Source organism: Gorilla gorilla, chromosome 16, assembly GCF_029281585.2.
Source record: "Gorilla gorilla gorilla isolate KB3781 chromosome 16, NHGRI_mGorGor1-v2.1_pri, whole genome shotgun sequence".
NCBI classification, from domain to species: Eukaryota; Metazoa; Chordata; class Mammalia; order Primates; family Hominidae; genus Gorilla; species Gorilla gorilla.
In genome coordinates this window covers 41,311,588-41,331,212 of record NC_073240.2, presented here as the reverse complement: position 1 = coordinate 41,331,212, position 19,625 = coordinate 41,311,588, and the positions used below count along the sequence as shown (strand labels likewise).

Below are 19,625 nucleotides of genomic sequence, written 5' to 3'. Positions count from 1 at the left end.
TGGCCTATGGACTTGTGTACTAGTATCACTAAGGAAATAGTTAGAAATAAAGACTCATGTGCTCTTTAAACTTTGAGAGGTACTGGTATACTGTATCTCCCATTATTTAAACTGGCAGTGACTTAACTATCCTTAAGTTAATTGGAAAGGTAGGAAGCCTTTCCAGTTTATGCTGATTCATTTTGTTAAGTCATCCCTAAATTATGCCATTATCATTGAATTGCGTTTTCTGTTTTAACAATCAAATGACATTACAATATGAAGGTATTTGCATGAACTCATACCTCCTTCTGTTGCATCTGGGTATGAATGGGAGCAGAAAGCAATGTGTTCATCCCTATTTAGAAAAAAGAAAAAACTGTAGTCAGAAAATATATCACTGAGCCTGATTTTCCTTTTCTTAGGTTCTTCATCAGTTACAAGTATTTACTAGAATTTACCAGTAACTAAGCCCTTAAGAACTTACGTATTAAATTTTTTTAATTTTTTAAAAATTGATACATGATTGTTGTACATATTTTTGTGTTACATGTGATATTTTGATACTTGTATACATTGTGTAATGATCAAATCAGGGTAATTGGAATATCCACCACCTCAAACATTTATCTTTTGTGTTGGGAACATATAAAATTTCATAAGACTTAATTATCCTACGTTAGTGACAGAGAGACCAATAATTATTGTATCCTCCGTGTGGCTGAAATATTTTTATAATTTGGTGGTGATTTTAAAGATGGAAAGTTTGGACTACTACTTATTATTATTATTCACTTCTCTATTTTTATTTCCTGGATAGTAGAAGTCCCATGGAGAAGAGTATCAAATGATGAGACTGAAAGGTTAGGGTAGGATTCTGAAGGGTCTTTTATTCTATGTTAAGGAATCTAGATATTCCCATGATAAGACACATGTGCTTTATAAAAATAATCCCATTATAAAATATAATGCATTTTAGAAAAATAGTAAAAAGTAATAAGGAGAAGTAGATTCAAGAGAAGATAAACCAATAAGGAAGTTACTACAATAGTTCAGATTAACGCAAGAGGTCATGTTAGGGCAACAGAGCAATGAAAATGGAAATAAAGGATTAGACTCAAGACTTACTTTAGAACTACAAATCAGACTTTGTAAATAAGGAAGGGATTCAAAAGGCCATATTAAAACAGGAAATACATTTAAAAATACTTACATTTAAAGTTTAAAGGCAAATCTTTAGAACACATTAAAGAATTTATGACGAGCTTGAGTACATATAATGAAATAATTATAAGCTTTTTTTTTTTTTTTTTTACTAAAAGCCTTATTTATATTTCAGGCTTCCATTCATTTTTTCAACAAATGTTGGTTCAGAACCTATTACATGAAAAAACAAAACAAACAAACAAACGAACACACCTCAAATGTCTACTAAGGTATAAAGAAGAACAAGACAAAATTTCTGAATTTCTGGACTCCCAGAGATGGTAGTTCAGGCTACTCTGAGCACACTGCCTATGGGGTAGCCGTGCTCCTCAAGGAGGAGTATCTCCCACCCCCTGCAAAAAAAGTTTGGCCTCTTTAATAAGACAGCCAGAAATACTTAAAGTACAATGTGATAAATTCTAAAATATACTGAAAAATAAAAGAGGTGTTATGGGAGCACAGAACATCTGACTAACTCCTTAGTTTTGCCAGAGAGGGTTCCATTTAAGCCAGTGCTACTTGAAGTATGGTGCCAGACTGTGAACTGCTTGTTACCTATTCATAACGAGATAAGGAGCTGGCGGCAAACATAAATCATATAATAATAATTGCTAGGAAAAAAGTGTAAGCTAAACTAAACAGTGGCTTAATGCCACAGTTAAGGCATATTATGGTACAAATTCCTTTTCTGTCATGGACTGAGCAGTTAGTTTGTGGACTGGACACTTTGGATAGCACTGAAGTTAAACTAAGTGAAGTGAAAAATGAGAAGCCTGATAGGCAAACTGGAGTAGAAAGATCACTTTAGATAGAGAAAATAGCATTTATAAATGCATATAGGGGCTGAGTGCGGAGGCTCACGCCTGTAATCCAAGCACTCTGGAGGCCAAGGCAGGTGGATCATCTGAGGTCAGGAGTTTGAGACCAGCCTGGCCAACATGGTGAAACCCCATCTCTACTAAAAATACAAAAATTAGCTCGGCCTGGTGGCACGTGCGTGTAATCCCAGCTACTCGGGAGGCTGAGGCAGGAAAATCGCTTGAACCTGGGAGGTGGAGGTTGCAGTAAGCCAAGATCGCACCACCTCACTTCAGCCTGGGTGACAGAGTGAGACTCCATCTCAAAAAAATAAAATGAAATAAAATGAAAAATAAATGCATATAGGCAGAAAAAGAGTTTATATAGTGAACTGCAAATAATTCATCATGGGCTAGAGCATGGGATACCTATATAACGGGTAGGAGATAAATTTGGAGAAGAAAACAGGCCAAGTGACAAAGGACATTCTAACTCACTGCTAAGGAGTATGGGCTTTATTCTGTAAGCAAAACAGTGTCATTGAACCATTTTAAGCTGGGAGGTAACATAATCAAATTTAGAAATATGGAGAATGGATTGGAAGGATAAGAAATGAAATACAGTAGCCCAAGAAAAAATAATAACGACTTGAATTAAAGCAGTCACAGAAGGAATACAGAATAGGTAACAGATTTTCAAGACATTTAGGAGACAAAACAGAAAGTAGGCCAAATGGCCATTAGACATAAAGGAAGAATTGAAAATGACTTCTTGATTCCTGACTTCAGTGAATAACTGAACGAGTGGGAGTCCAAGACAGAGAAAATAGGAGAAACAGCAGGTTTGAAAGAAGTAACAGTGAGTTGGCTGGGTGCAGTGGCTCATACCTATAATCCCAGCACTTTGGGAGGCCGAGGCGGGTGGATCACCTGAGTTCAGGAGTTTGAGAGCAGCCTGGCCAACATGGAGAAACCCTGTCTCTACTAAAAATACAAAAAAAATTAGCTGGGTGTAGTGGTGGGCACCTGTAATCCCAGCTACTCAGGAGGCTGAGGCAAGAGAATTGCTTGAACCTGGGAGGTAGAGGCTGCAGTGAGCCCAGATTGTACCACTGCACCCCAGCCTGGACAACAAGAATGAAAATTCATCTCAAAAAAAAAAAAAGAAGTAATAGTGAGCCTGTGAAATTTTAAATTGAAGACACTGTGTAAAGAACAAAGCCCTGGGCCAGGCGCGGTGCCTCACACCTGTAATCCCAGCACTTTGGGAGGCCAAGGCGGGTAGATCACGAGGGTCAGCAGTTCGAGACCAGTCTGACCAACATGGTGAAACCCTGTCTCTACTAAAAATACAAAAAAATTAGCTGGGCGTGGTGGCGGGCGCCTGTAATCCCAGCAACTTGGGAGGCTGAGGCAGGAGAATTGCTTGAAACCAGAAGGTGGAGGTTGCAGTGAGCTGAGATTGTGCCACTGCACTAGCCTGGGCAATAAGAGCAAAACTCCATCTCAAAAAGAAAAAAAAAAAAAAGAACAAAGCTCTGTTTGGAGCCACTGCTGGAGTGCAGTGGCGCGATCTCAGCTCACTGCAATCTCCGCCTCCCGGGTTCAAGCGATTCCCCTGCCTCAGCCCCGAGTAGCTGGGACTACAGGAGCGCACCACCACGCCCAGCTACTTTTTTGTATTTTAGTAGAGACTGGGTTTCACCATGTTGGCCAGGATGGTCTCGATCTCCCGACCTCGTGATCCGCCTGCCTCAGCCTGCCAAAATGCTGGGATTACAGGCGTTTGAGCCACTGTGCCTGGCCTCTGTTTGCTTTTTTTTCATGGTTCATGGTTTCTTGTACATAATAGTGATCAAGGAACCTAGATGAATAGACTATCTTACTATAAGAAAAGTATTCTAGTCATACTCACCAGTAATTTCACAGTAATTATCTTCTAATTTCTTATTCCTAAAAATTAAAAAGTATTTTTATAATCTATACCCCAAACAATTACCAAGAATCTTTCAATAACAGCTGAAAGAGTACAGAAGGTGAAAGACTTTCATAGAATGACTAGCAGAAAATTATAAAGACATCTTTTTAAAAAAGACTCATCTAATGCAGAAAATTATAAAGACATCTTTTTAAAAAAAGACTCATCTAATACTGGCTGAAGGAATTACAAGGCAACTAAAGGATACTTTTCATATTGGTCTTAATGGTTTGCTAATTTCCAGAATATTATCAGCCAGCCGTGATGGCTCACATCTGTAATCCCAACACTTTGGGAGCGTGAAGTGGGAGGATCACTTGAGACCTGAAGTCCATGGCTGCAACGAACTATAATCATGTCACTGCACTCCAGCCTGGATGACAGAGTGAGACCCCATCTCAAAAAAATAAACTAGAAAAATATGCTTAATATATACTGCTTGCTTATTTTTTCAAAAAATGACCTATAAAGCAATTCCTTTTCTAAAACTTGAGCCTTAAAACAAAAAGTACATGAAAGAAACCACTCAAGTGTCCATCAATAGGGAGTTCACTAAATGTTGGTGCAGCCATACAAGAGATTGTAACAGACTGAGGTAAATCTTTATGTAATAACATAGAAAGTGCTATAAGACATATTACTAGGCAATCCCATTTTTGTCTTGTTTAAAAAAATAAAAGCTAAACATGCACTTGGACATACAAAAAAAATTTCTGCAAATACACCAAAAATTGTCAACAGTGGTTATCTGTAAGGAGTGAGTCACCTGAAGAAGAGGGAATAGGCTGGGTGCGGTGGCTCACGTCTGTAATCCCATCACTTTGGGAGGCCAAGGCAGGCAGATCACCCGAGGTCAGGAGTTTGAGACTAGCTTGGCCGACATGGTGAAACACCGCTTCTACTAAAAATACAAAATTAGGCTGGGTGTGGTAGCTCATGCCTAAAATCCCAGCACTTTGGGAAACCAAGGCAGGCAGATAAACTGAGGTCAGGAGTTCGAGACCAGCCTGGCCAACGTGGTGAAACCCCATCTCTACTAAAAATACAAAAATTGGCTGGGTGTGGTGGTGTGCACCTGTAGTCCCAGGCACTCGGGAGGCTGAGGCAGGAGAATCACTTGAACCCATGAGGCGGAGGTTGCAGTGAGCGAAGATTAGGCCACTGCACTCCAGCCTGCACAACAGAGCAAGACTCCATCTCAAAAAAAACAAAAGGGGGGCCAGGCGTGGTGGCTCACGCCTGTAATCCCAGCACTTTGGGAGGCCGAGGCGGGTGGATCACAAAGTCAGGAGATCGAGACCATCCTGGCTAACACGGTGAAACCCCGTCTCTACTAAAAATACAAAAAAATGAGCCAGGCATGGTGGCAGGCACCTGTAGTCCCAGCTACTAGGGAGGCTGAGGCAGGAGAATGGCGTGAAACCAGGAGGCGGAGCTTGCAGTGGGCCGAGATGGCGCCACTGCACTCCAGCCTGGGCGACGGAGCGAGACTCTATCTCAAAATAAAATAAAATAAAATAAAATAATAAAAATAAAATAAATTAGCCAGGTGTAGTGGTGCACACCTGTAGTCCTAGCTACTCAGGAGGCTGAGGCAGGAGAATTGCTTGAACCCAGGAGGCTGAGGTTGCAGTGAGCCAAGATCATGCCATTATACTCCAGTCTGGCCAACAAGAGCGAAACCCCGTCTCACAAAAAAGAAAGAAGAGGGAAAGAGGGAATAATTTTTACTTTTCAATGTATATACTTCTGTACCTTTTTATTTAAAAAATTCTTTTTCCTTTAAGCTCTGTTGGAGTTGATTCTGTACCTTTTCTAAACCATGACTACTATTACTTCCATTTCTTCGTTTCAACAATTTTAAGAATGTAATAGGTAATACTTTCATATGGTTTTAAATTAATAAACCACAAAACCAACATGTAACCTATAGCAAGGTTCTTTTCTCTGTAGGCAATCTTACTAGTTTCTTCCAGAGATATTATGCATATATATGCATAAGTCACTACATATACATACATTATACATGTACACACACGAGAAGATACACACACACACACACACGCTTTTCTTCTTCCGTTTTACCCAAGTGGTAATACATGATATACTTTGTTTTGCGTCTTGCTTTTTATCTTAAGTAATATAGCTTAGAGATTTCTCTATTTAGCATAAAAATTTTTTTCCAGCTGCATAGTCAATTATATGGAAAATGTACAATTTATTTAACCAGGCCCTTATTGATGGACCTTCAGGACCTTTCACAACGTTTACTATTATAATAAACGCTGCTGTGAATAACCTTATCTATTCATCATTTCAAACATTTACATGTATATTGGTGAGATAATTTCCAGACATAAAACTGAAGTCAAAGGGCATGTGCATTTAAAATTCTGAATGATATTACCAAGTTGCCTTCTACAAATTATACTCCCACTAGCACGGAGTGACTTTTTACCTATTTCCTTAACTGACTGGATAAAAATATCTCTTTTTTAGGCCAGGCACAGTGGCTCACGCCTGTAATCCCAGCACTTTAGGAGGCCAAAGTGGGCGGATCACGAGGTCAAGAGACCAAGACAATTCTGGCCAACATGGTAAAACCCCGTCTCTACTAAAAATACAACAAAATTAGCCAGGCGTGGTGGCAGGCGCCTGTAGTCCCAGCTACTCGGGAGGCTGAAGCAGGAGAATCACTTGAACCCAGGAGGCGGAGGTTGCAGAGAGCCAAGATCGTACCATAGCACTCCAGCCTGGCGACAGAGCAAGATGCCGTCTAAACAACAAACAAACAACAACAACAGCAAAAAAACCTCTTTTTTGGAGACAGAGTCTCGCTCTGCTGCCCAGGTTGGAGTGCAGGGGCATGATCTCAGCTCACTGCAACCTCCGCCTCCCGGGTTCAAGCGATTCTCGTGCCTCAGCCTCCTGAGTAGCTGGGATTACAGGCACAGTGCCACCATACCTGGCTAATTTTTTCGGGTTTTTTTTGTTTTTTTGAGACGGAGTCTCGCTCTGTCGCCCAGGCTGGAGTGCAGTGGCATAATCTCGGCTCACTGCAACCTCTACCTCCCAGATTCAAGTGATTCTCCTACCTCAACCTCCTGAGTAGCTGGGACTACAGGCACCCACCACAACACCTGGCTAATTTTTGTATTCTTAGTAGAGACGGGGTTTCACCACGTTGGACAGGATGGTCTCGATCTCCTGACCTCGTGATCTACCCGCATCAGCCTCCCTAAGTGCTTGGTTTACAGGCGTAAGCCACTGTGCCTGGCCAATTTTTTGTATTTTTTTAGTAGAGATGGGGTTTCATCATGTTGGCCAGGCTGGTCTCGAACTCCTGACCTCAGGTGATCCACCAGCCTCGGCCTCCCAAAGTGCTCGGATTACAGGCATGAGCCACCACGTCCAGCCAAAAATATCTCAATATAATCAAATTTGTACTTCTCTTATGATGAATAAAGATAACCATCTTTTCATTTGTTGAAGAGCTACTGGTATTTGCCTTTCTATGTAATAATATTATAAGAAAGATTAATTTAATAAAAAAACTAAAGACTTACTATCTATTGTTTTATATTAGTTAATAAATATAAAGGTTTATATATTATATTGTTTCATCACTATTAAAACTATAAACAGTACAATGGCCATATTAATCAGATATAGCAGTATACTAAATTCTGCAAATAACTTGTTTTCTGAATTAATCCTAAGTATTCCACAAAAGGAACACAAAAATAAGAAACAAAAATAATATTAATTTATAACTTTTTAAATATAATTTGAACATTACTTACTGTATCAAAAGAAGATTTTCTCCTGCTTCTGTTTCTAAAAATAAAATTAAAATTAAATTTGTCCAAGGATACACTGATAAAGCATTAGAAAAATTACTTAAGGACAGCTGGGCCCGGTGCCTCATGCCTGTAATCCCAGAACTTTGGGAGGCCGAGACAGGTGGACCACGAGGTCAGGAGTTCGAGACCAACCTGACCAACACGGTGAAACCCTGTCTCTACTAAAAATACAAAAATTAGCCAGGTGTGGTGGCGTGCACATGTAATCCCAGCTACTCAGGAGGCTGAGGTAGGAGAATTGCTTGAACCTGGGAGGCAGAGGTTGCAGTGAGCCGAGATCGCACCACTGCACTCTAGCCTGGGCGACAGGGCAAGACTCTGTCTCAAAAAAAAAAAAATACAATAAAATTTTTAAAAAATTACTTAAGGACATTAACAACATTTTAAAAAATTATTAACTGCTGGACGTGGTGGCTCACGCCTGTAATCCTAGCACTTTGAGAGGCCAAGGCAGGCGGATCACTTGAGGCCAGGGGTTCGAGACCAGCCTGGCCAATATGGTGAAACCCTGTCTCTACTAAAAATACAAAAATTAGCTGGGTATGGTGGTGCATGCCTGTAATCCCAGCTACCTGGGAGGCTGAGGCAGGAGAATCGCTTAAACCCAGGAGGCAGAAGTTGCAGCTGAGATGGCACCATTGCACTGCAGCCTGGGGGACAACAGTGAAAATCCGTCTCAAAATAAATAAATAAATAAATTTACTTAAAATCCACTCTACTCTCTACTCCCAAGACTCAAGGTATATTTTTTTGTTTTTGAGACAGAGTCTTGCTCTGTTGCCCAGGCTGGAGTGCACTGGTGCAATCAGTGCAGTTTCAATCTTCTGGACTCAAGTGATCCTCTCACCTCAGCCTCCTGAGTAGCTGGGGCTACAGGAATGCACCCCCACACCTGGCTAATTTTTTATTTTTTGTAGAGACAATCTCACTATGCTGTCCAGGTTGGTCTTGAACTCCTGGGCTCAAGCGATCCTCCCACCTCAGACTGCCAAAGTGTCGGGATCACAGGTGTGAACCACTATGCATGGCCCATCATATATTTCTTAAGCAATAAGATAGACAATAAGTTATATTAGTTGTCTGGTTAGATAGCTACAGTAAAATTTTTTAAAAAGCAGATTTAGCAGGAATTATAGTAACATACTTACCTTCCATTTCTGACTTTCTCACTATTTTCATATGAGACTCCGTCTGGAATACCCTAGAAGAGAAAATAAAGATTATTGAAAACCTGCAATTTGTAATCATTATCTTTTGGTGTTGATTTATAGTCTGTGTTGAGATAGGTCAAGATAATACTTTGATTTTAGCTTCCTCTTTGCTATGCCATATACTCCTAGTATTTCAAATGCCAAAAGTAGTTTACCACAATAAAATCTGCTATAGTTTTGTTTTTATTTTTGTTTTTAAACAGGGTCTCGCTTTGTTGCCCAGTCTAGATTGAAGTGGTGCGATCACAGCTCACTGTAGCCTCAATCTCCCAGGTTAAAGTGATCATCCCACTTCAGCCTCCCGAGTAGCCTCACCAACAAGCCTGACTAATATTTTTTATTTCTAGTAGAGACAATGCTGTTATAGTTTATTTATTTATTTATTTATTTATTTTTAACTAAGATTCTGAGCCATTTGTCACTGCAGAGGTTATAGTTTTTAAATGAGCTCTGACTTAGTAATTATTATATCCCTCTCAATCACCTAAAATATTCATTTAATTCAACAAGTATTTATTAAACATTCACTATATACCTGGTATCATACTAGGGCCTGGGATACAAACACATGATCCTTTACTCAAGGAGCTTCCACTATAAATAGAGCTAGAACAGTGATTATAAACATTATTTCACTGGCTTTTGTTATTAACAGTTCAGGTATGGTAGCATGGACTCCATAGGAAGGGATCCCTTTTCACTGGGCTGGTTAAGAATAAGCTTCAAGGAGCATTTGACATCTGCCTTGAATCTGACCAGTTCATTCTAATTCTGCTAATATTAGGTATCACTCACTATATAGAAGCTATTCTTTTTTCTTTTTTGAGACAGGGTCTCACTCTGTTGCCCAGGCTGGAGTGCAATGACACTATCATGGTTCACTGCAGCCTAGAACTCCTGAACTGAAGCAATCCCCCAGCCTCAGCCTCCTGAGTATCTGGGACTACAGGTGCAGGGTATCATGCCTAGCTTAATTTTTTTTTTTTTTTTTTTTTTTTTGTAGAGATGGGATCTCGCTAAGTTGCTTGGGCTAGTCTCGAACTATTGGCCTCAAGCAACCCTCTGGCTTCAACCTCCCAAAGTGCTGGGATTACAGGCGTGAGCCACCACACCCGGCCCCTAGTACAATGTCAAATAACAGTTGGTTATCATTGTTTTGTTCCTGACTTTAGAGGGAATGCTTTGTTTCTCTTTTAAACATAATACTGAATAACCCTTTGAAGAATAACTAATGTTTAATCAAAACAGATTATTCAAGTCAGTACCAATACATTTGGTTTGATACACAAAATACCAGTACCTGTAATATTTTAGTTATTTCTGCTTTCAACTTACTTTATAGTATCTGCAAAGCTGACTCGACGAGAGTTTTTCTTATTTCTCAAAGCATTGGATTCCTAAGGGCAGAGAATATATGGTATAATTCTTAATAAAATCACTGTGAATTACATCTCCAGAGTACTATAGACAGAGATCAAGTCCTTTTTTTTTTTTTTTTTGAGATGGAGTTTCGCTCTTGTTGCCCAGACTGGAGTGCAACAGTGTGATCTTGGCTCACCACAGCCTCCGCCTCCCGGATTCAAGCGATTCTCCTGCCTCAGCCTCCCGAGTAGCTGGGATTACAGGCATATGTCACCACGACCGACTAATTCTGTATTTTTAGTAGGGACGGGGTTTCTCCATGTTGGTCAGGCTGGTCTCGAACTCCCGACCTCAGGTGATCCGCCCACCTCGGCCTCCCAAAGTGCTGCTGGGATTATAGGCATGGGCCCCTGCACCCAGCCAAGTCTTTTTTTTTTTTTTTTTCAAGCTGGTTTTGTTCTGTCGCCCAGGCTGGAGTACAGTAACTCGATCTCAGCTCACTGCAACCTCTGCCTCTCAGGTTCAAGTGATTCTCATGTCTCAACCTCTAATTTTTTGTATTTTTAGTAGAGATGGGGTTTCACCATATTGACTAGGCTGGTCTCAAACTCCTGACCTCAAGTGATCCTCCCGCCTCAGCTTCCCAAAGTGCTAGGATTACAGGCATGAGCCACTGCACCCGGCCAGAGATCAAGTCTTATTCTGAATTACTTCTTCACATTTTGTAGTATGTGTCAGAATTTCCTTCTTTTTTTCAAGGCTGAATGATATTTCACTGCATGTATATATTACCACATTTTGTTTATCCATTCATCCATCAATGGACACTTGAGGTGCTTCCACCTTCTGGCTAGTGTGAATAATGCCGCTATGAACATGGGCGTACAAATATCTCTTTGAAACTCTCCTTTCAATTCTTTTGGATATATATCCAGAAGTGGAATTGTTGGATCATATGGCAATTCTATTTTCAATTTTTTGAGGAATTGCCATACTGTTTTCCATAGCAGCTGTACCATTTTATACCCCCACCAAGAAAGCACAAGTGTTCCAATTTCTCTGCATCCTCATCAACACTTGTTATTGTCTTTTACTTTAACCATCCTAATGGGTGTGAGGTGATATCTCATTTAGGTTTTGATTTACATTTCCATAATGGTCAATGATGTTGAGCATCTCTTCATTAGAATACACTATTTTTACCTTCCTTCCCCACCTTCTTTAACAAGAGCAAACATTTCTACTCACATAAATACCATACACAAAAACTAAAAGACATTAAGGATGAGCTTGCTGTCAAGTAAAAACATAAAATAATAATAATAATCAAAAGACAGAAACAAAATCCACAGAGAGTTTTACTGGGTTAATTCTGAATACCTGACCATAAGTCTTATTATAATAAAGAATCAGAAATGGTAACCCCTCTGCATCAAAGCAGTGACGTGATTAAGGCCCTAGAAGATGCTACAGGTAGCCTTGAGCTTAATATGACAATACTGACATGGTAAACACTGGGACTAACAGAGACTAATATATTTCTTACTGAAAAAAAAAGAACACTGATCTTTTCATAGTTCGTAAGTGTGATTGGGTTTTCACACGCATGTGTGAGATGTGCTTTCTTCAAACTTTGTTACGATGTTGGCACATTATACATCTGACATGAAAAAAGAAAGGCCCAGCACGATGGCTCATGCCTATAATACCCACACTTTGGGAGGCCCAGGCAAGAGGATCACTTGAGCCCAGTTCAAAACCAGCCCAGCCAACATAGCAAGACCCTGTCTATACTAAAAACAAAAATTTTTTAAGGGCTGGGTATAGTGGCTCACACCTGTAATGCCAGCACTTTGGAAGACCAAGGTGGGTGGATTACTTGAGCCCAGGAGTTCAAGACCAGCGTGGGGCAACATGGCAAAATCCTGTCTCTATAAAAAATAAAAAATTAGCCGGGCATGGTGGCATGTTCCTGTAGGCCTAGTTACTCAGGAGGCTAAGGTGGGAGGATCTCTTGAGCCCAGGAGGAGAAGGTTGCAGTGAGCCATGATCGCACCATTGTACTCCAGTCTGGGCAACAGTCAGACCCTGTTTCTAAATAAATAAATAAATAGCTAAGTATGATGGCACGTGCCGTAGTCCCAGCTACTCAGGAGGCTGAGGCGGGAAGACTGATTGAGCCCAGGATTGCAAGGCTGCAGGGACTTATGATTGTGCCACTACACTGCAACCTGGGTAAGAGAGGGAGATGCCATTTCTAGAAAAAAGAAGAAAAATGAAAAATCAAGAATGCCAGTATATTCAAGTGTTTGGAAACTCATGGGATGCTTACACATTTCCTCTTCATATAGCTAATAAAGTTCTTGACTTAAAAATATAACTGAAAATAGTCATCTATAAAGTATTTGCACAAAAGACTTACCTGAACTGTTTCATTCCCACCTCTGAGGTCCTGAAGAGGACTCCTTGGGGGTTTCAAAATCTAGGGTAACAATTAGAATTATTCAAAAAAAATCTGGCATATCTATTAAGAATCAGTTTATTTCAAGTTATATCATAGGTAGAAAGCTAAAATTTTCATTAAAAACTCTGAAACTCCTCAAATTCATTCTGCTCAATGCTATACCATGTGGCAGATTTAAATATCTGACATCTATTCCCTTCTACCTGCCCATCCTCTCTAATTATTCTACCCACTCTCATCCCACATGGTCTCAGTGAATGCCACACCAACTCTAGGGTAAAACACATAGCTCTGTCTAGAACAATCTGATATTCCCTTGTCAATGATGATTTGTTCAGGAATGAGGACTTGACCCATATCAGGATAATCGAGCTAACATGATTCAATTCTGAGTCTTTTCTGTTTTCAGGAAAAAGACACTATTCTTCACGTAGGACTTGAGCCTGGAAGTAAAAGAGCTAGATGTACCACAGTAATTATAGGGAAAGAATCTATCTGCTGGAGATTACCCAGAGGAAGCACTAAGAGTAGAAAAAGCAAAAGGAAATCCTAGTACTGGTGTCATGGTTAGAATCTCTGGTCAGTAAGTGTGCCTAAAGCCATCCCTTCGTTGGATTTTTTAGTATCATAACCCAACACATTTTGTGCTTAAAGCAGTTTGGGCTGGGCACAGTGGCTCACGCCTATAATCCCAGCGCTTTGGGAGGCTGAGGCAGGAGGATCACTTGAGGCCAGGAGTTTGAGACCAGCCTGGGCAACATGGCAAAACCTCATCTCTTCTAAAAAATAAAAAAATTAGCCACACGTGGTACATGCTTGTAATTCCAGCTACTCAGGTGGCTGAAACACGAGAATCGCTTGAACCCAGGAGGCGGAGGTTACAGTGAGCCAAGATCACACCACTGCGCTCCAGCCTGGGCGACAGAGCGAGACTCTGTCTCAAAAACACAAAAGCAGTTTGGGTAGGTCTTTTGTCGCTTGCAACAGCTTTGTACCACAGGTTAAACATCTTTTAAACAGCTTTATTGAAGTATAACTTACATAGCATAAAATTCATAAAATTACTACAAAATTCATAAAGTATGAATTTTGGTATATTTACAGAATTGTATAACCACGTTAAATATTTGAGTCTTTATCTAGAGAGCAATAGGAAGCCAGTAAGGGTAGGATGGTGAAGCCACAGTCAAAACTACTGTGATATATGGTTATCATTAAATAAAAGCTGACAATTATTAATTCAAGAAAGTCTTTCTTACTGAAGAATGCCGTCTTCTAACAGGTCTCTCTATATTGTCACTGAAAAACGAAAACAAAATTATATACACAGTGATTTAAAAAAAATGAATTCACAAAAGGCATCATCACAGCACCCCTTACATGCTTTCAAACTGGTCATCACTTTCACTTAGCACTCTGGCAAGCAAAATTTATATACAAGACTTTAAATTCAGTTAGGAATTCAGTGTTTTAAAATACATATTGTGTACTACGAGACTATCTCTTGAATAATAATCAGTACAACATAATTTACCATATTTATAGAGGTATAATAATAAGATAAATGGGCTATAAGTCAAGAGACGCTAGCTTTGGTTTTACTACTATACGATTTTTAGACCAGGTTTTGAAAATTCAAATGCCTATGAGGCTAAACAGATAATTTTTTAGGAGCAAGAAAAATAGGTAGTGTTGAGATTATAATAATCTAGAGAATTCCTCTCTCACCTAAAGGTCAGTCATTCCTCTGCTGTGGTTAGTTGTTGCCAAACAAGAATAGGAGCCCAGTGTTGCCACGCTTGATTTTTCAAGAGAAGCTGAAAACCCGATTGTACAAAATTTTGAGATTTTGAAATTTTGGCAACTAATTCAAAAACTAAAAAATATGTGTAGGCCAAAGCCAGCCACAGTGGCCCATGTCTATAGTTCCAGCTATTCAGGAGGCTGTGGCAGGAGAATCACTTGAGCCCAGGAGTCCAAATCTAGCCTGGGCAACAAAGCAAAACACAGTCTCTTAAAAAGAAACAATCAAAAAATACTATGTATAAGCCAAAAACTTATGACTGCAGGCTGCAAACAAGCCACCATGTTGTGATGTCAATTTTAGACAAATCATTTTTCTTCCTGGTTCTCAATTTTCTCATCCTTAAATTGAAGAGATAGGAGATAGTATCTAAAGTCCCTCTCAGATTTGACCCTAGATGAGATGATGATGATGATGATGATGATGATGATGATGATGATGATGATATGTGAGACAGGGTCTTGAGGTAGGAGGCAGAACTTGACTCCACAGGTGGGTCTTGGACACAGGACCAAATTGAGGACTAGCTAAAACAGGTCTGGGGCAAAAGCACCTCCCCACGAGACACTCCCACCAGGGTGCCTTGTCAGTTTACCATTGCTATGGCAAAAACCCAGCAGTTACCTGCGCTTTCCATGGCAATGACCTGACAAGCTGGAAGTTACTATCCTCATTCTAAAAATGTCTGCATAAAACACCTCTTAATTTGCATATAATTAAAAATGGGTATAAATATGAGTGCAGAACTGCCTCTGAGCTGCTACTCTGGGCATACTGCCTACAGAGTAGCCCTGCTCTGCAAGGAGCTATACCAGTGCTGCTGCTTTACGCTATGCCACTTCAATAAAAGTGCTGTTTAACACCGCTGGCTAGCCCATGAATTCTTTCCTGGGCAAAGCCAAGCATCCTCCCTGGCTGGTAAAGCCAAGAGCCCTCCATTTAAAAAAATTTATTTTTTGTAGAGATGGGGGCGGGGGTGTCTTACTATGTTGCTCAGGCTGGTCTCAAGTTACTGGGCCTAAGCCTCTCAAAGTGCCGGGACTACAGGTGTGAGCCACCATGCCCAGAGTAGATGAGTTTATACAAAGTTATGGCAATGGCAAGGAAAGCTATGAGTCTGTAACATCTACTTCTTTTTGGATGAGTTCATGTACTTTGCAGGGACATGGATGAAGCTGGAAACCATCATTCTCAGCAAACTATCACAAGGACAGAAAACCAAACACCGCATGTTCTCACTCGTAGGTGGAAATTGAACAATGAGATCACTTGGACACAGGGTGGGGAACATCACACACCAGGGCCTGCCAGGGGGTGGGGGACTGGGAGAGGGATAGCATTAGGAGAAATACCTAATGTAAATGAGTTGATGGGTGCAGCAAACCAACATGGCACATGTATACATATGTAACAAACCTGCACGTTGTGCACATGTACCCTAGAACTTAAAGTATAATTTAAAAAAAAAAACGACTACTTTTTCTTGGAACACAATGGAAAAAGATCTCAGAAGTTATGGATAGGTCTTACTAATTAGAAAAATATCTTTCTCTGATAGAATATAATATTTTTAGCTGCATTAAATGAACTTACTTTTCTTCATTAGCCTCTGAAGACACCCCATCCATTTTTGAAGAAAACTTTTCTGTAACAAATATACAATATTAGAAAAGATGAGGAAAAAGGAAGAGCAACTACAGTCTAAGAAGAGATTAAGAGTACAGATGGTGACTTCAGGGTTACTTTCTGAGGGAAGACCAAAGATGGGAAGGAAAGGCCGGGCGCAGTGGCTCATGCCTGTAATCCCAGCACTTTGGGAGGCCAAGGCAGGCAGATCACCTGAGGTCAGAAGTTTGAGACCAGCCTGACCAACATGGAGAAACCCCGTCTCTACTAAAATACAAAATTAGCTGGGCGTGGTGGCGCATGCCTGTAACCCCAGCTATTTGGGAGGCTGAGGTAAGAGAATCGCTTGAATCCAGGACGCGGAGGTTGCGGTGAGCTGAGATCACTCCATTGCACTCCAGCCTGGGCGACAAGAGCAAAACTCTGTCTCCAAAAAAAAAAAAAAAAAAAAGGAAGGAAAAAAACTACATTATGAAGATATAAAACATGATGCATTTTGGCCGGGCGCGGTGGCTCATGCCTGTAATCCCAGCACTGTGGGAGGCCGAGGCGGGTGGATCACAAGGTCAGGAGATCGAGACCATCCTGGCTAACACGGTGAAACCCCGTCTCTATTAAAAAAAAAAAAAAATACAGCACTTTGGGAGGCCGAGGCAGGCGGATCACGGGGTCAGGAGATCGAGACCATCTTGGCTAACACGGTGAAACCCCGTCTCTACTAAAAATACAAAAAAAAAAAAAAAAAATTAGCTGGGCGCGGTGGCGGGTGCCTGTAATCCCAGCTAATCAGGAGACTGAGGCAGGAGAATGGCGTGAACCCGGGAGGCAGAGCTTGCAGTGAGCCGAGATAGCGCCACCGCAGTCCGGCCTGGGCGAAAGAGCAAGACTCCGTCTCAAAAAAAAAAAAACAAAAACAAAACAAAAAAACCCACAAAAATTAGCCAGGCGTGGCGGCGTGCACCTGTAGTCCCAGCTACTAGGGAGGCTGAGGCGGAGCTTGCAGTGAGCCGAAATTGCACCACTGCACTCCAGCCTGGGCGACAGAGCGAGAATCTGTCTCAAAAAAAAAAAAAGATGCATTTTTAAGGAATTTTTTTTTTTTTTTTTTTTTTTTGAGACGGAGTCTGGCTCTGTCGCCCAGGCTGGAGTGCAGTGGCGCCATCTCGGCTCACTGCAAGCTCCGCCTCCAGGGTTCACGCCATTCTCCATTCTCCTGCCTCAGCCTCCTGAGTAGCTGGGACTACAGGCGCCCACCACCGCGCCTGGCTAATTTTTTTTGTATTTTTAGTAGAGACGGGGTTTCACCGTGGTCTCGATCTCCTGACCTCATGATCCACCTGCCTCGGCCTCCCAAAGTGCTGGGATTACAGGCGTGAGCCACCCCGCCTGGCCCATTTTAAGAAATTTAAACCACTATTATAATTAATATTCCTGGAAAATTATCACACTCAAGATAAAAATCAGTGACTAACTTTGATCAGGATGCTAGGGACTTTACTGGTTCAAATAAAAATTTGGCCTAGCTTATAAGAGTTTGCAGATTATTTAATAATCCATTCCCAAAGTGGACATCAATTAGATAAGTGGTCCCCAACCTTTTCCAAACCAGGGATCAGTTTCATGGAAGACTATTTTTCCACAGACCAGGAGGGTGTGATGGGGGATGGTTTCGGGATGAAACTGTTCCACCTCTGATCATCAGGCATTAGACTCTCATAAGGAGCCCGCAACCTAGATCCCTCGTGTGCGCAGTTCACAACAGGGTTTGTGCTCCCGTGAGAATCAAATGCCACTGCTGATCCGACAGAAGGCGGAGCTCAGGCGCTAATGCTGGCCTGCTACTGATCTCCCACTGTGCCATCCAGGCAGTGGACCTATACCATTCCACGGCCCAGGGGGTTGGGGACACCTGAATTAGATATCTAAATATAGTGAATTTGCATCATATGTATATTTATCTGAGGGAAAGTCAACGATAAGTACTCAGCAAAAAAAATTTAACACATGAAAATAGCACCTTATTAGCATAGCTGATAATGCTTTAAATTTCACTCAGTGAGTATTTGCCCTGGAAAGAATATGAACTAAGAGGCATAACGTGAAGTTTCCTGAACTGGTCTCAGTTCCTGCCTCCCTATATTTGATTTTCACTTTATGTATTAACTTTAGAATCTCATCCTTGGATAAGAAAAAAATGCCACTGCAGATTTCAAAAAAGAATAGCTAGAGATTTTGACTCAACCATATTAGCATTTCCGCCACAACACTAAATTAATACAATACACATAAACAGGATCAATGTTCTTGCTTTTAGCAATAAGTAAACAGGTACCTGAAAGATATTTGATGTGCTTCGATCCACCTGCCTCTGCCTCCCAAAGTGTTGGGATTATAAGCATGAGCCACTGTGCCCAGCTATTTTTCTAGTTTTAGCCATTAAACTGTCTGTCTTCCCACCATGGGAGATAAAAATTTAACTTCCTTTCCTGCAACCACCTCTGAGACACACATACACACACACCAAGGAAAGATTACATGCCATTCTCAAAAGTATAAAAATCCCAAATAGGCGGGTGTGGTGGCCCACGCCTGTAATTCCAACACTTTGGGAGGCCAAGGTGGATGGATCACCTCAGGTCAGGAGTTCGAGACCAGCCTGGCCAACATGGTGAAACCCCGTCTCTACTAAAAATATAAAAACTAGTCGACATGGTGGTGGGTGCCTGTAATCCCAGCTACTAAGGAGGCTGAGGCAGGAGAATTGCTTGAACCCAGGGGACAGAGGTTACAGTGAGCCAACATGGGGCCACTGCACTCCAACCTGGGCAACAAAGTGAGATTCCACTGCAAAAAAAAAAAAAAAAAAAAAAAAACCCAAATAAATATCAGCAAAAAGAATCCAGCAATTTGTAAGAAGGATAATATATCACGGTCATGTTGGTTTTATTGCAGAAATGCAAAATTGGGTGGGCAGATATGGGGTAATGTGCCTGTAGTCCCAGCTACTTGGGAGGCTGAGGCAGGGGGATCTCTGGAGCCCTGGAGTTCCAGGCTGCAGTGTACTATGATTGCAACGGTGAATAGCTACTGTACTCCAGCCTGGGCAACATAGGGAGACCCCGTCTCTTTAAAAAAAAAAAAAAGGAATACATAATCGGTTTAATATCAGAAAATCAACCTTGCAATTTACCTTACTAACAGATTAAAAGGTAAAAATCATATAATCATTTCAACAGATGAAGAAAAAAGTTAAGGGCTGGGCGCAGTGGCTCACACCTGTAATCCTAGCACTTTGGGCAGCCAAGGCAGGCTGATCACTTGAGCTCAGGAGTCCA

The 19,625-nt window shown here is 41.0% G+C and overlaps 1 protein-coding gene and 1 non-coding gene across 2 annotated transcripts in view; one reads left to right on the top strand and one right to left on the bottom strand.

Annotated features, from left to right (window-relative positions):
• The window catches only part of KNL1 (kinetochore scaffold 1), a 70,410-nt gene that overhangs the window by 45,155 nt on the left and 5,630 nt on the right, over positions 1 to 19,625 (bottom strand). Inside the window, exons 2-9 of the mRNA XM_019011332.4 lie at positions 16,258 to 16,309; positions 14,120 to 14,159; positions 12,819 to 12,878; positions 10,370 to 10,431; positions 8,972 to 9,024; positions 7,764 to 7,797; positions 3,898 to 3,935; positions 285 to 337 (exon numbers count right to left, since the gene is read on the bottom strand). Of these exons, the coding sequence (XP_018866877.4) occupies positions 285 to 337; positions 3,898 to 3,935; positions 7,764 to 7,797; positions 8,972 to 9,024; positions 10,370 to 10,431; positions 12,819 to 12,878; positions 14,120 to 14,159; positions 16,258 to 16,292 (375 nt within the window). The 5' untranslated portion in view covers positions 16,293 to 16,309. The remainder of the gene's footprint in view (positions 1 to 284; positions 338 to 3,897; positions 3,936 to 7,763; positions 7,798 to 8,971; positions 9,025 to 10,369; positions 10,432 to 12,818; positions 12,879 to 14,119; positions 14,160 to 16,257; positions 16,310 to 19,625) is intronic.
• LOC115930969 (small nucleolar RNA U13) lies at positions 11,962 to 12,062 on the top strand. The gene has a single exon (XR_004067549.1). It is a non-coding gene; the product is annotated as a small nucleolar RNA U13 (small nucleolar RNA).